Below are 14,680 nucleotides of genomic sequence, written 5' to 3'. Positions count from 1 at the left end.
ATGTACAGCATAAACAATGCCGTAAAAACGGAATTCGTTGTGTTTTTGTGTATCCTCGTGCATTTGTAAGTATATAGGAGTATATATATATATATATATATATATATATATATATATATATATATATATATATATATATATATAAATGTTGTGCCAACATATTAATTTCTTCCATTAGAAAACATTTTATTTACAAAAAAAAAATATTTTAATGTATGACTTGGAGTGAAATATTGTGAAAAGCAGCCACTAAGTGTCCAGTGTAGGTGTGAACTCCTTTAAAACTGTTTAAAAAGCATCTCAGGGAAATTCCTCAAGAAATTCTAGGCAAAAAGTGCATCTACTTTGAAGATGATCAAATATTGAATTATTTTGATTTATTTTGGATTTTGATCACAACATAATTCCCATAGTTCCATTGGCGTTACTCCAGAGTTTTTGATGACTTTATTATTATTATTATTATTATTATTATTATTATTATTATTAAATGTGGACAAAATGAAATAAAAATAAAGAAAGAGTGTGTCTAAACTTTTAACTGCTAGTGTATATGTATATTTTATAGACATATAATATACATATACATACAGGGCTGAGAGGAAATCTGCGTGTGAACTCATTTGTTTACCGCCCACTTGAACCGGAACCTTTTTTCCTCCGCTGCGCTGTTGCATGTCGGCGCAGTTATGGAGTGACACCCACCGCAGCACAGAAAAAAAAAAAAAAAAAACACCCATAGCTACGATGTTGCGCCGACCGTTTTTCCAATAACGTTATCCGATTAAGCGACACGGTTTGTTTTGTTTTGTTTTGAAATGATCGGGCTGCTCCAGTGAGCGTGTAGAGGTCGTTTTATGAGGGCGACGAGGTGTTAGTCCGTAAGCTCCGGCTTTGGGGAGTGTGTAGCCGGAGATTTTTTGGGGTGGGGGGGGGATTACAGCGGGTGGAGCCGTGTTTGGTGGGCGCGCGGCGGATTTACTGCTTACTGGATAGTAGATCTAGTTTCAATGGGTCTACATTACACACGACTACAACCGAGACCGGATGCATGTGTGTAGATGATCAGAGAGATAGAGAGAGAGAGACAGTGTGTCCTTCGAGGTGCTGCTACGCCCCGTCCGTTCTCTCTGACTCGGGTGGCATCCATCCATCCATCCATCCATCCATAGATCATTAGATCCATAGCTGTGGAAGCGGATATATTTATTTCCGGTCACCTAGCCTGCATCCTCTGCGGACATCATGGGGAATACGACCTCCTGCTGCGTGTCCTCGAGTCCCAAACTGCGGCGAAACGCCCATTCTCGCCTGGAGCCTTACCGGCCGGAAGCAGAGCTGAGCCGCGAGGACACGGGCTGCAACCTGCAGCACATCAGCGACCGCGAGAACATCGACGGTAAGTCCTCCAGATCTGGAGCTCAGGCTTTAACTGGTTTAATGATCATGTCAAAAACCAATCAGTGCTCCCCACTGAATCCCGCTCTCTCAGAAACAAGTCAAACCTTCATCCACAGAAGGAAAACAAAACATTCCTGTTTCTCCATACTCAAATTCCTGTGGAGTGAAGGATTCTGTCTAATCCTCATTCTCGTCCTCTCCTGGTAACATCTCTGATGGGTGTCTCTTTATTTTCGCCCAGCGCGCTGTTATCAGAGATGTCGGATAGTTTGACACTCTTCTCTGTTTTGTTCAAATTCAAGTTCAAGTGGTTTGATTGTCATGTCAGTCGTATACAGCTGGTACAGTCAAATACAGCAGAACAAAACGACGTTCCTCCAGGATTATGGTGCCACATAAAACAACACACTGACTAGATGAGACGACACGGAACAAAATAAGACCGACATGTTTCTGCATAAAGTGCACGTGCAAACGTGTGTTCAAACAGGGACAATACAGTAGAGTAGCTACTCGAAAAGGACAGTATGCACATTAAGAGACAGTGTAGCGCCGACCAGTACACAGTTCCAGTGTGGAAGTGTCTGATATGTCAGGTAGTGCAAAACAATAATAATATAGTTAGATAGGTAAAGTTCGTCACGACAATCTTTGATGTTGGCTTGAGAAAACAAGCCATCAGCTTGGCAGTGTCCCAATACTTTTAGAGCCAGACAGCATCCCAATACTTTTGGAGCCAGACAGCATCCCAATACTTTTGGAGCCAGACAACAGCGTCCCAATACTTTTGGAGCCGGACGGCGGTCCAGTGCTTTTGGAGCCCGAGGATACTTTTAGAGCCGTTCGGCATCACAATACTTTTAGAGCCAGAAAGCAACGTCCCTATACTTTTGCAGCCAGATAGCGGTCCAGCGCTTTTGGAGCCGGACGGTGTCCCAGTGCTTTTGGAGCCAAAAAACACTTTTTAATGTGCTCATAATTTAAACTGCAGCATTACCTTTCCCCCCCAGTGTCACAATCGACTCGTTAAATGATTCGTTCTAAACTCCTTTCAGAGAGCATACTCTGCTCTGATTGGTCAGACATCCCAGTCTGTTGTGATTGGTCTACCGCTGTCAGCGAGCAGCCGATGAAGACCAGAGGCGGGGCGTTTTTGGTTACAAACCTACGTGGGTTAGTACAGGAAGTAAGTCTGGAATCACTAACGACTCGATTCAGCTGTTCAGAATCGGTTCCTTCTTTTGGGAGTCATTCAGTACGTTTACATGGACAGCGGTAATCTAATTACTGACCTTATTCTGAATAAGACAATATTCTGATTAAGGTGTTTACATGAGTCGCTTTTAGGATATTCCTTTCATGTTCAGGTTTTACATGTTATAGAACAGAGAGCGATTAACGGCACACGTCATTACGTCACCGCGCCACGCCGTCCGACGTTCCCTCCAGAATTTCACGCATCAACATACAGTTCGTCTTGGTTATGATCCCATATATAGTAGTTTTGGGTGTTTTATTTTTAATTTTATGAAAGCTCCACGTGTCTTAATTCGATTTGTGTTTACTTCGAGTATGACTTTAATCGGATTAAGGTCATCAATAATCGCCGTTTACATGCTAGTTTCTTAATCAGAGTATCGTCTTAATCGGGTTCATATCGGATTATTGTTGTCCGTGTAAACGTACTGAGTAAGTGCGCAGACGTTTTTACATTCACGAACAGCTCTAGAACACACCACATGACCGGTAATATTTGAAAAACCATAATAGGTGCAATTTAAAATGTTACATCATTAAACAATTTCACCAGTATAGAAGTGAGTTTAAAATAACTTAACCCCGATCGTTCATTCCGTGCCTCCTGCTCTCCGTGAAATTGACCTTTTATGGAGTTTTGTGGGCGTCACTAAATGCAAATGAGCCGTGCTTACTTGCTGTACTCGCCGGCGAGTATAAGGCAAATCAGCCTTTCCGAAACGTTCGATTTTTAGTCCGGTTTGGCTTACGCAAACATTTACACACACGTTTACGACAAGATCGAGAAATGAGGCCCTGTGTCAGGGTACATTATCTCACAATTTACTTGTTAATACTTACAATCTGAACGCAAGCAGCTGATTTGGATGTTAAAATTACGTACGGAATCTTAAAAAAAATGTGTCAACGTTTACAAATTTTCTTTTATAGGCATCATTCGATATATTATTGAACGGTTTATTCACCGTGGAAGCAGAGCATGATGAACTACTTTCGTATCTGTGTATTTATCAGAGACATTAGCGCTTTTATTTCTGCCCTTTCCTCCCACTGTAGAGTTGAATTGCTTTGTTTATCACGCGTGTGTAGGAAGCACGAGCGTGTCTTCGGCTCAGGAAGCTTATTCTCCTCGCTCCTGGGTTTCTCTCAGAGAGTCCTCAGCGATGACTTCGATCGATCCCGGAGCTGAAGGACACAGGATCGATCTAGAGGAAGATGAACCTATAGACCTTTAACGCCGGGATATGTGAGGCGTATCATTAAGACCAGGCGTAAACGGGATCCGAATCTCTGGGTCACTTTGATTCAGAGCGTGGATCAGATGCAGGCAGGAGACTCGTATCCGGGAATGTATCTGCGTGTCGCTAATCTAAAATCTCAAAACTGCCGAATTCTCACTTCCGATCGGTTGATTTCGTTTTCTAGTAATCGGTCACTCCAGGACTTGGAGAACTCCGCGACATTCAGAGGAGATTGAGATTTTTCAAACGCGCAGCAGATTTTACTCACATACTCGCGTCACGTGACGTCGCCAGAGCGCGCATTCAGCCGAAACCCGTCTTCGATTCACGTGCGTCGAACACGAGTACAGCTAAAAGGTCTCGTTTTCCAACAAACGTCGTTGCGGAAGATGATTTCAATTGCAATTTCGCCAAACTTGAGTAGCTTTCTCAAAAAAAAAAAAAAAAACGTGAAAGACTCCGCAAGTTGCGTCACAAATTTTGAAAAAAAAAGTCACAGCAAAAGCATCGTGATTTTTTTTTTTTTTTTTTTTTTTTTGGTCCACAAAAAAACAACAACTCTACGAAATCCTGTACGGACTGAGTAATGCTCTGGCTGTAGTTCCGGATGGGGTTTTAAAAACACCTGTAATCGGCGATAAGGTTCGTTTTTTTAACCTTTTCTGGAAGGAGACTCCGGTGTCAGTGATCTGCATCAGTCAGAGATCAACCTTAAACTTTAGGTTTTCCTCCACAGGAAAGTCGTCAGAAAAAAAAAAAACCTGTATTCCACTGCCATTCCAGATCATTACATTTAACTCTAAAGAGAATAAAACATATGATGTGCGGTTCCTTAATTAGTAAAGAAGAAGTACTGGTTGACCAATCGCTGTAGTGCAGCGGTTCTCAAGACAGGGCATCATTTGGGTTCTCTGGGTATTTTATCGCTTTTCAAATAGAATGTGTATAAATGGAAAAACCCCGTGTTCCCTCTCCCTCTGTGTTTTCTTGTTGCTGGGGAGGGGCGGAGCTTAGCCTGGCTTTTATCCAGCTGTCAGTGCAGACCAGTGCTCCCAACTTAGAGACCTTTCAGACCCCTTTAGCGACTTTCCCGCTGCACGCTCACCTCTCTCTGCGTCTGCTCTGTTCAGCGCGAGGCCGAGAGCCGGAGTTTTAACAGTGCCACGGATAACGAGACGCGCCCTCCGTCCCAATTTACATCATTCACATGCGAATGTTTTTAGAACGCCAGACGAATGATCTTTTTTAGTGTCATGTGGTTGGTGTGGTGTTTTATGTAGCACCGTGGTCCTGGAGGAACGTTGTTTCATTGCACCGTGTACTGTACCCACTGTATATCGTTCAAATGACTAAAACCGCTTGAACTTGAAAGGACTGCAACATGTTTTACATGTAAAATAGTCCAGGTTATTACAGCCTAGTTCTCTTGTTCAAAGTAGTTCTAGTGTTCAGAAACATTTTATATCCTTCATGTTCCCATACCTGTCCGTTATATACTTTTATAAAAGTCATGAAAAGTAATTAAAAACAGTACAAAAGCAAAGAAAATCTATCTCTCTGTCTATCTGTCTGTGTCTCTGTCTATCTCTCTGTCTATCTGTCTGTCTATCTATTTGTCTATCTCTCTGTTTATCTATGTCTCGCTCTATCTATCTGTCTATCTATGTCTATCTCTCTGTTTGTCTATCTATCTGTCTGTCTCTGTCTATCTATTTGTCTATCTCTCTGTTTATCTATGTCTCGCTCTATCTATCTGTCTATCTATGTCTATCTCTCTGTTTATCTATGTCTCGCTCTATCTATCTGTCTATCTATGTCTATCTCTCTGTTTGCCTATCTATCTGTCTGTCTCTGTCTATCTATTTGTCTATCTCTCTGTTTGTCTATGTCTCTCTCTATCTATCTATCTATCTATCTATCTGTCTATCTATCTCTGTCTAGCTGTCTGTTTGTCTCTGTCTATCTATCTGTCTGTCTATGTCTCTGTCTAGCTGTCTGTCTGTCTATCTATCTGTCTGTTTATGTCTCTGTCTATCTATCTGTCTGTCTCTGTCTATCTGTTTGTCTATCTCTCTGTTTGTCTATGTCTCTCTCTATCTATCTATGTGTCTGTCTGTCTATCTATGTGTCTGTCTATCTATCTGTCTGTCTGTCTATCTGTCTGTCTGTCTGTCTGTCTGTCTGTCTATCTGTCTGTCTATCTATCTGTCTATCTATCTGTCTGTTTATGTCTCTATCTATCTATCTGTCTATCTATTTGTCTATCTCTCTGTTTGTCTATGTCTCTCTCTATCTATCTATGTGTCTGTCTGTCTATCTATCTATCTATCTATCTATCTGTCTCTATCTATCTATCTATCTATCTAGACAGATTATAGATTAGGTATGTATATATTTTATATAGAATAGATAATCATTATACCTGGTCTCCTCTAATATGGAAGGGGGTTGCGCCACATGATATGGGAGGCTTGAGGGGTCTTTAGTTGCAAAAGGTTGAACCTCTGCTGTAGTGTAAGTGGAATAACACATTCTGGGATGGAGTTAGTAAAATAATCTCGTGTCCTATTTGATCGCTTGGTAACGTCATCACACCACCCATTCCTGGGTTATATAATGGATTTATCATTGTCCGAGTGTTTATTCCTTCCGTTATTAACCCCGACCGTGAGGCAGGTCATTGCAGTACGTTTTCTATATGATCATTCACTGGTAGCTTTTTAAAAATCGCAATAATATCTCCCCCAGTTATATATATATTTTTTAATGCAAACGAGCTAAACTCGCTCAATTAATAAATGTTTCTAGTCTTTTCTATTTGTAACAAAATGGTTTCCCTACTCTCTGTTTGTTTTTTTGCGTATTTAATCCTGAGAATGAACTAATAATCTCAGACAGACTTCTCATTACAGTAAGGGCTGTGCAGGCGCTTGTGTGTGTTTTTTGTTTAAAAATTTGTAATCAGTGGCTAATGAGATTTACGTAACATCTGTTTAAGCCTTCTGTTTCACGAGCGCGCTTTTGGCGAAGTGTAATCCTGCTCAGTGTAAACGCTTTGTGCTGCGTACCGTTTGCGTTCGCGTCATCATGGAGCGTCGTTATGCGTTTAATATCAGTTGGTACGTTCACGCCGAGCCGTCGTGTCTCGACGTGGCCTGTTTACACACTCCGACTCGAGTGCATTTCACACTGTACATTTACATGACTCTAGTTATGTAGATGGACGAAGAAATGGTGTGTGTGTGTGAGAGAGAGAGAGAGAGAGAAAGAGTGAGTGAATAAGATCAGATAAGCAGGAGGTGTAAGCATGTGTGTGTGTGTGTGTGTGTTTAAGGCCAGTCAGTACCATGCTGCTGAAATGGAGGAAGTCCAGCACTTTGAATCAGGCACCAAGCAGATGTGGCAGGAGCACGTAGACAAGCTTTTATCCTCTCTGTGTGTGTGTGTGTGTGTGTGTGTGTGTGTGTGTGTGGCTTTCCCTCCTTTAAATCTCCACTTATGAAGCCTCTCTCCTGCTTTATTACTCAACACTTTACACCCCATCGAGTGTAATGGTTATGGTTCTCGTGTTAAACCGCTCCCCAGTACCACGCTCCATTCCTAGATTGGAATAATCGTATAATTCCCAGCAGTAAAGGCGATGGGGATTTTGTCTCGCGCGTCTTTTATTTAGTTTTCCCCCCAAAATAGATTAAACCGCAAATAGAAACCCGCAAACGTCTCTCGTGCTCTCTAAGCGGACAGCGCTAAGTGCGGGTGTGAACACGGTCCAGTGTGTCTCAGAGACACGTTGTGATCCGATCACTCAAACCGCATTCCGAGAAACTCTGGGACGCATACGGCCACGTAACGTTTGTTATGTGGACTAGAGGTCGACCGATTAGTGGATCAGTACCTGCCGATAACCGATTAATCAACCGATGGTTGTTAAAATATATACTGAATGAAAACATAACACCTGAAGTAAAATATTGCTGAACTTTATTACAAAAATAAACAGCACCATGAAAATGTACTGTATTTACAAAAAGAAATGAATAGATAAATATTAATATATATTAACTATTAATAGAAACATTAAAGTAAATAAAAGATTTACATCCAAACTGAACCAAAAAGTAAGTCTCAGCTAACAAATAAAAATAAAGGCATCCAAATTGAATCAAAAACACTTCAAATATCACGACAAAATTAGTCAGCGCTAGTTTTTATTTCGCCTCTAGAGGCCGCTCTCGTTCTGTATAACGACAACAGACCCTTCTCAGCCACGACCTGGAAACACTAGATCGGTGCAGGGGTTTTTTTGCCGATAATCGGTGCCGGTTAATCTGCAAACCCGATCGATCGGTCGAGCCCTAGAGTGGACGCACTACAAACGTCCCGGACAGCAACGAAGGAGCAGCTAATCGACTAGTCGGAAAAGACAATCGTGGTGAGACGACGAACTGTCGAGATCTCCACTGCTAGGCTAACGGATACAGGCGAATGATGAAGTGCTCTTGGAAAGAAACGGGTTAGACGGTGATGTTAGTGTGTCTCTGGGGAAGATGGCAGTGTCGTGACCGCGTGTGCTCCGGGACGCATCAGCGACAGACACTCCTGATACAGGACACGTCCATTATGTACTATATGGCTAAAAGTATGTGGACACGTGACCATCATACCCATATGTGGTTCTTCCTTAAACAGTTCCCATTAAGTTGGATTACAATTTCCCATCACTGGAACTACGAGACCCGAACCTGCTCCAGCGTGCACCGAGAGCTCCATGGAGACATGGTTTGAGAAAGTTAAAGATCTCGATCTCGAGTGTCCTGCACAGAGCCCTGACCTGAACACCTTTGGGATGAACTGGAACCGGAGCCTCCTCACATCAACATCAGCGCCTGACCTCAACCTCACTAACGCTCTTGTAGCTGAATGAACACGAATCCCCACAGCCACGCCCCAAAATCTAGTGGAAAGCCTTCTGAGAAGAATACCTTATATGACACCGGTTTATTTGCACTACGTTGGTAGGTCTACCGTTACTGACTAGTAGGGTGTAGCGATACACACATTATATGATGTGTGATGTGTTTTGATACAGAAGGAAAAAGAGCAGTGTTACATTTAGCATCTGGTCCAGTTTCCAGCACAGTTAGCTTGACGAACAGAGAGCCGTGTATATATATATTTTTTTTCCTGTGCTTTCTTACAGTGAAAGATCTTAACTCCCAAGTGGCCCAGGTCTTCTTTTACAAAGCGAGATGATTGACTGTTAAGCGGTCTTTGCTTTACGCGTCTGTCATCTGGATATTTTCGGTCAGCGGACTGTTTCTCAGCCCGGCAGTGACAGCGATGCTTTTAACCTCCAGGGTTGTCAGTAATCGTACACCTCCGGAGTGATCTGTGTGGTCGGTTTAGCTGATAAAACGGCGTAGATATGGAGGTTAATGTACGTAATAAACCGACAAGTGCTCAGAAATCGAGGTAATTTGAGCAAATTGTATTTTTTTTTCAGTTCGCGCGTTTTAGTGGTGAAACACTCGACTCGGCGTTTCTAGACGTTAATGGACACTCGAGTGGTGTGCGAGCGTGCGATAACGCAAAACGAGCTTGGCTGATTAAAAATGGATGGAAGCCAGTTTGTTTCCGTTGAAGAAACGGGGCTGCATTTTTGGAGTATTTTCTACCGTGTCGAGTTTTCGGAATAAACCTCGCCAACCTGGTTATTCATCAGCGTGACTGCGGCGTGATTCGAAACGTGTGCGTGTGTGTGTGTGTATATCTTGAGGCAATGTATGACTGGGTATCTAAACCTGTGACCAAGAGGAAGTCAGCCACGAGACTGAAAGAGGAGAGAAAATGATCCATGCTTACCGTCATGGCTTGTTTTTGTTTTATGTGAAATAAAATACCGAGTTTCACGTTGAAATGCTCTCCATCGTGTATTTCAGTATATATTACTCGTATACTCTCGCCGGCTAATATGCTTCGGCTATGGCGTGGACGCCGGTGCCAGAAGGGCGGGTTTGAGTATGAGAAAAGCCGTTCAGTGAGAGGAAGTTCTGCTCCGTGTTGATGAGAGAGTATGGCCAGACTGATTCGAGTTGACAGGAAGGACACGGTAACGTAAGTAATCACTCGGTGCCACCGTGGTAAGTAGAAAAGCATCTCAGAATGCACATCATGTCAAACCCTGAGGTGGACGAGCTACAAGATGACATCAGGGTTCTCTCCCGTCGGCCAGGGACTGAAATCTGAGGCTAGGATGGCACCGGATTACGAAAGCTAGACCGCTGATGTTTGGCTTTTTGTCGCCTGGCACTAGTCTATACAAACTCGCAGATCGTTGCTTGACGGAGGAAAAGTGGCCTCTCGGTTGACTTGGTTATTGTTTTGTCACAAAGCGATTTTCCAGAACACGTACCTCGATTTCTCCAGCTCACCATTACGGCCAATGGTAAAATCGCCGGAAACGTTACAGCTAGAAAATTAAACGATAAACATGACAACACGACTCGATTACCCAACATGCCCCGTGAGGACCGTTTTCAACCCGATCGTGAACGTTCGCTCATCTGATCGTAGCATGACATTCACGCTAATTGGAGATCTAATTCCAATGCGTTTGAGTATATGAAGTAAAATACTGGCATTAGTACGTTCCAGGCCGGCGCGGTTTGATGATGTCATCACCTTACTGCTTTTCAATCGAATCGAGTCGACGCAAGCAAAACACTTCGAGTTTTCTCCTGCTGACACCGCAGAAACATTTTCCAAACACTCGGAGCGCTTTTATTTATTCATTTTTTTTCCCTTTGGAAAGACGTTTTTCACGAACGAAGAGTTGAATGTAGAATGATTTATTCTCTCCTGTCCCTTTGCTTTTTCGAGTCCTCCAATCTGTTCTGTTCTTCTTCTCCTCCGTCCCGTCTGGGGGGGAAAAAAGACCAAAACAAACGTGTGAAGCCCAGAAGTGTCCCGATGGATTAAAACCTCCAGGTATCGAATGAACACAGGGTTTGGAAGTCAGAAAAGGATGAGAAGCAGTTTGTCAGGCAGTTTCGATCCATCCTGCCATCCTCCTGTATCACTCGCTCAGCACAGGTGCTAATTTTAGCCGAAGCGTACAGTCTCCGGTCCAGAGAACACCGTAATGGACAGGCTGTAAAAAGTGTGCTGCTGTGGTGTGTTTGTGTTCCAGTGAACAGCAGTCATTATTAATGTTACTGAAAAATGTAATGGATGAAACGAACACCAGTTTTCTGAATGTTGGGCAATGTGACTTCATTCTGCCTTCTGTTGCTCATCCTCTACTGTGAACTACGGATGTCACGATACCAAAAATCTAGTAGTCGGTACCGATACCACCAAAAGTACTCGATACCAAAGTCGATACCACGGTGTGGTCCGAGAGAGAGAGAGAATTTCTGAGAATGAGTGGAGGTGCACACCTTATACTCTGAATGCAAGCATTAGTTTAAATTCACCGATATGCTGGCAGGCCAAAACGATTTATTAAAAGCATGAACGTGTGAATAATTATTAGTGACATTAGGCTACGTTTAGCTGACAGGACACGGGCTGAATGGCGATGCACGGTGGTCCATTCGGAGGTAGTTTATAACACTGCAGTGCGTTAGCGTCGTTAACAAATAACCGGCTGTCGCTAACATTCCATGGAGCGTAACGTTAGCTGGTTTCACGGCCACAATGCCCGCTGCCTCAAACACACATAATCTAGAACCGTCTTTCAGGTGCTTCGCCAAATTCCAGGTGTTTCCTCGCTTTGTTTGAAATGAACGATAGCATCGGTTGCACACCGGAAACCGATACTAGCTTTCCTGTCTTTTCCTCTCAACGAGTCGGGGCGGAGCTAAACTTGTTAAGCTAAGCTAATCGTCTGTAGTTTTTTCCCCGTGTGCTTGTAGGCGTTCTTCTTCTACTACTTCTTCACCACTTGTGGACCCACTAAAACACTTGCGCGTATTTGCTGCCCCCTTCAGGTCCGGAAGAATTGCAACCCCGGTACCTCCATTAGAGCCGGTTCCAACGCTAGTGCAGAAAAACAAGTACCGTCACCTTTTAAGGTTGTTGGTACCAAAATATCAGTTCTCGTGACATCCTCTACTGTGAACTGTGCAATATTCCATTCGTCACTTATCCGTATATAAACAAGGTGTTACTCATTTGTTTGTATTCATATTCTTATTCATCTGTACATCATTCAGGTGTTCATAGTGTACGTATTACCATTATTATTATTATTATATTTGTTTTTTTTACTACTATTATTCTTATTTTTCTCGTCCTACTATATATATTTTAAGCCATTTTTTATATTCTTTTCCTATTCAATGTGTATTCTTTCATATCTGTGGAATTTCCCCAGTGTGGGATGAATAAAGTTGATCTTATCTTCCTGAATGGTCCGAAAGTGAAAGCTAAATCGCAGCTTTAGGTTATATTAAAGCACTCGTTCTAATACTTTGTGTCTGTAGTTATAACTAACAACGTACGGTGTAGGAACCTGATTGGCAGACGTGCCACGTACCTACTTGTTTTAGCACAGGTACGGTGAAGTGGGTGCAGGTGATATGAAATAAACGTCATCGCGATTCTCAAAAGCATTTCTACAATGCACGATAAATATTTAGGTTTGCTCACAGACGGCCGGCAATACAGTAGTGTTTTCTTTTTTTAAAAAAATAAATAAATACAAGTTTGATGATGCTTTTGACTTTTTTTTTTTTTTAATTTTATTTGTCTATAAAAATGTGTTCATTTTTATTTACAATAAAAAAAAAATAAAAAAACAGCATTACAAAGGTAGAAATAGAATCCATTATCCTTGAAACATGTTTTATTAGACTGTTCTGGTCTTAATCCTTTTAGAAACCTTTTTTTTTAATTATTATTATTATTTATTTAGTCAACACTCTGGAAGAAATTTTTAACAAAGCCAAACCTGATGCAATTTTCCAGTTTTTTTAAGAAAAATTTTCTATCGAGTCCCTTAGACATTTCTCGGCAGGAAAATAGCCATAGACGCTGGCAGGGCTATAAAACACAAACAAACAAAGAAAGAAAAGTAGAAATAATTAACGCTGTAAAAAATGAACATTCATACAATTTTCAAGATTTAAGTCCAATATCATCTCATCTGCTTCCTGTCACCAATTCCATTAGTTTAACAGATTTCACATGGTGGGACGTCAGGTCAGTTCCTGTTACGTATCGCTTACGTTATAGCAGCTATAAACAGTCGCTCCATCACCGTCCTCTCTTATTCCTCTCACTTCGTTAGGTAATCAGTTCAAATAAACACAGCTTGTCTTGGTACCGTAGTAAGTACAAACTCCCATGTCAGAAGGTTTACCTCTGACTGTTACAAAAGCGCTGACACTGGAGACTCCTTCCATAAATGTTAAATCTCCGTGAAGAACACGTCACAGTTGAGCTGGACAGTATGACGATCTGATAGCAACATCGTGATAAATTATGTAACAATGCGCGTTTCTGATGTATCTGATATTATGGGATGTTGTAATATGCCTTTGTTTTTTTTTTGTTTTTTTTTTTAATCTATTTTTTCTTTGTTTTGGGGATTTTTCCCAGTTTTTCTCCCTAATTTAACAAGCGAGAGAAATAAGCGAGAGGCGATGAAACGACTCGTTACAGCTGCTATAACGTAAGCGATGACAGGAACTAACTTGTCTCGTGGACGTTCCACAACGTTAACCAATAACTACAGATTTATAAAACAGTGCGACGTCTTGTTCTCAGAAGTAATAACGTCCGCTAAATGCCGTAAATGTGTCTTACCTTCACAAACATATATATATGTAACGTTAGTAAGTGGAAGCAGTGTTCGCTAGAAACAAACCAGGACTAGCTAGCTTACGGTTTACCAGATAAATTGATGTATAGAATAAAATTTAAATATTTGTACATACCTGTCCACATACAACCAGAATGTTTATTGGTGTTCTTGTCACTTTAATTTCTCCAACAAATCCCGTCTTGAAGTAGGACCAAGCGTCAAGGCTTTTGTACGCCTTCAGGCTTCGAATAGTGTATTCCCTCGGCGTCGAAATCGGGTACATATAGATGTCGGGAAAACCGATTTCTGGCCACATGCCAACGTCCATAGACCACAGGTTCTTGGGCAAGTTGTACGGGTCACCGTCGAGTCCACCTGCCTTTAATTTAAGCTGATAAGCGTTAGCTATACTAGCGTTTTCGCAGCTTCCCGTATTAAAACCAGGCATTTTACTGGATGTTTTGCACTCAGTTTGGCCGAGGGGGCGTGTTCCGGCGGGACAGTGACGTCAATGCATACACACCCTCAATAACATCAACACATCTAATAATGCTGCGTGTTTCGAGGCATTTTTTATTTTTTTTTGTAAAAGTTGTATAAAAACGTATTTTTCATAACGTCGATCCACTTCTGCGAAGGCCTCAGCAAATGAAAACTCGTGATATATGTCGTATTACAGAAAGATCTCAAAAGAATTTCTGCTGTATGTATTTTTTTTGCCTCATCACCTCACTCCGTGACTGAGGAAAATGCTAACCCGTATTTCCAGGGTCTTTGCTCTTTGTCGATCTCTCGCTGCTGTGTTCGGTTTTGTTTTTGTTATGTCTGTAATGACGTGTAAATCTGGGGTCGCTGTGACCTGACTCGGAGCTCGTGTGCTTTTAAAAGTGCTCAGAAAAACTCTCCTGTCCTTGGCGAGGCCAAACAGGGCATGGAGGAAGTCTGCGTTGTTCGTTATTTGTTATCCGGACCA

At 42.0% G+C, this 14,680-nt stretch overlaps 1 protein-coding gene across 1 annotated transcript in view; it reads left to right on the top strand.

Annotated features, from left to right (window-relative positions):
* The first annotated feature begins 717 nt into the window (after window positions 1-717).
* Window positions 718-14,680, top strand: part of ccny (cyclin Y) — a 70,689-nt gene continuing 56,726 nt past the window's right edge. The window contains 1 exon segment of the mRNA XM_053636402.1: window positions 718-1,399. Within this exon segment, the coding sequence (XP_053492377.1) occupies window positions 1,246-1,399 (154 nt within the window). The 5' untranslated portion in view covers window positions 718-1,245.

Source organism: Ictalurus furcatus, chromosome 1, assembly GCF_023375685.1.
Source record: "Ictalurus furcatus strain D&B chromosome 1, Billie_1.0, whole genome shotgun sequence".
Classification (NCBI taxonomy): domain Eukaryota; kingdom Metazoa; phylum Chordata; class Actinopteri; order Siluriformes; family Ictaluridae; genus Ictalurus; species Ictalurus furcatus.
This window is presented reverse-complemented; position numbering and strand designations above follow the sequence as displayed.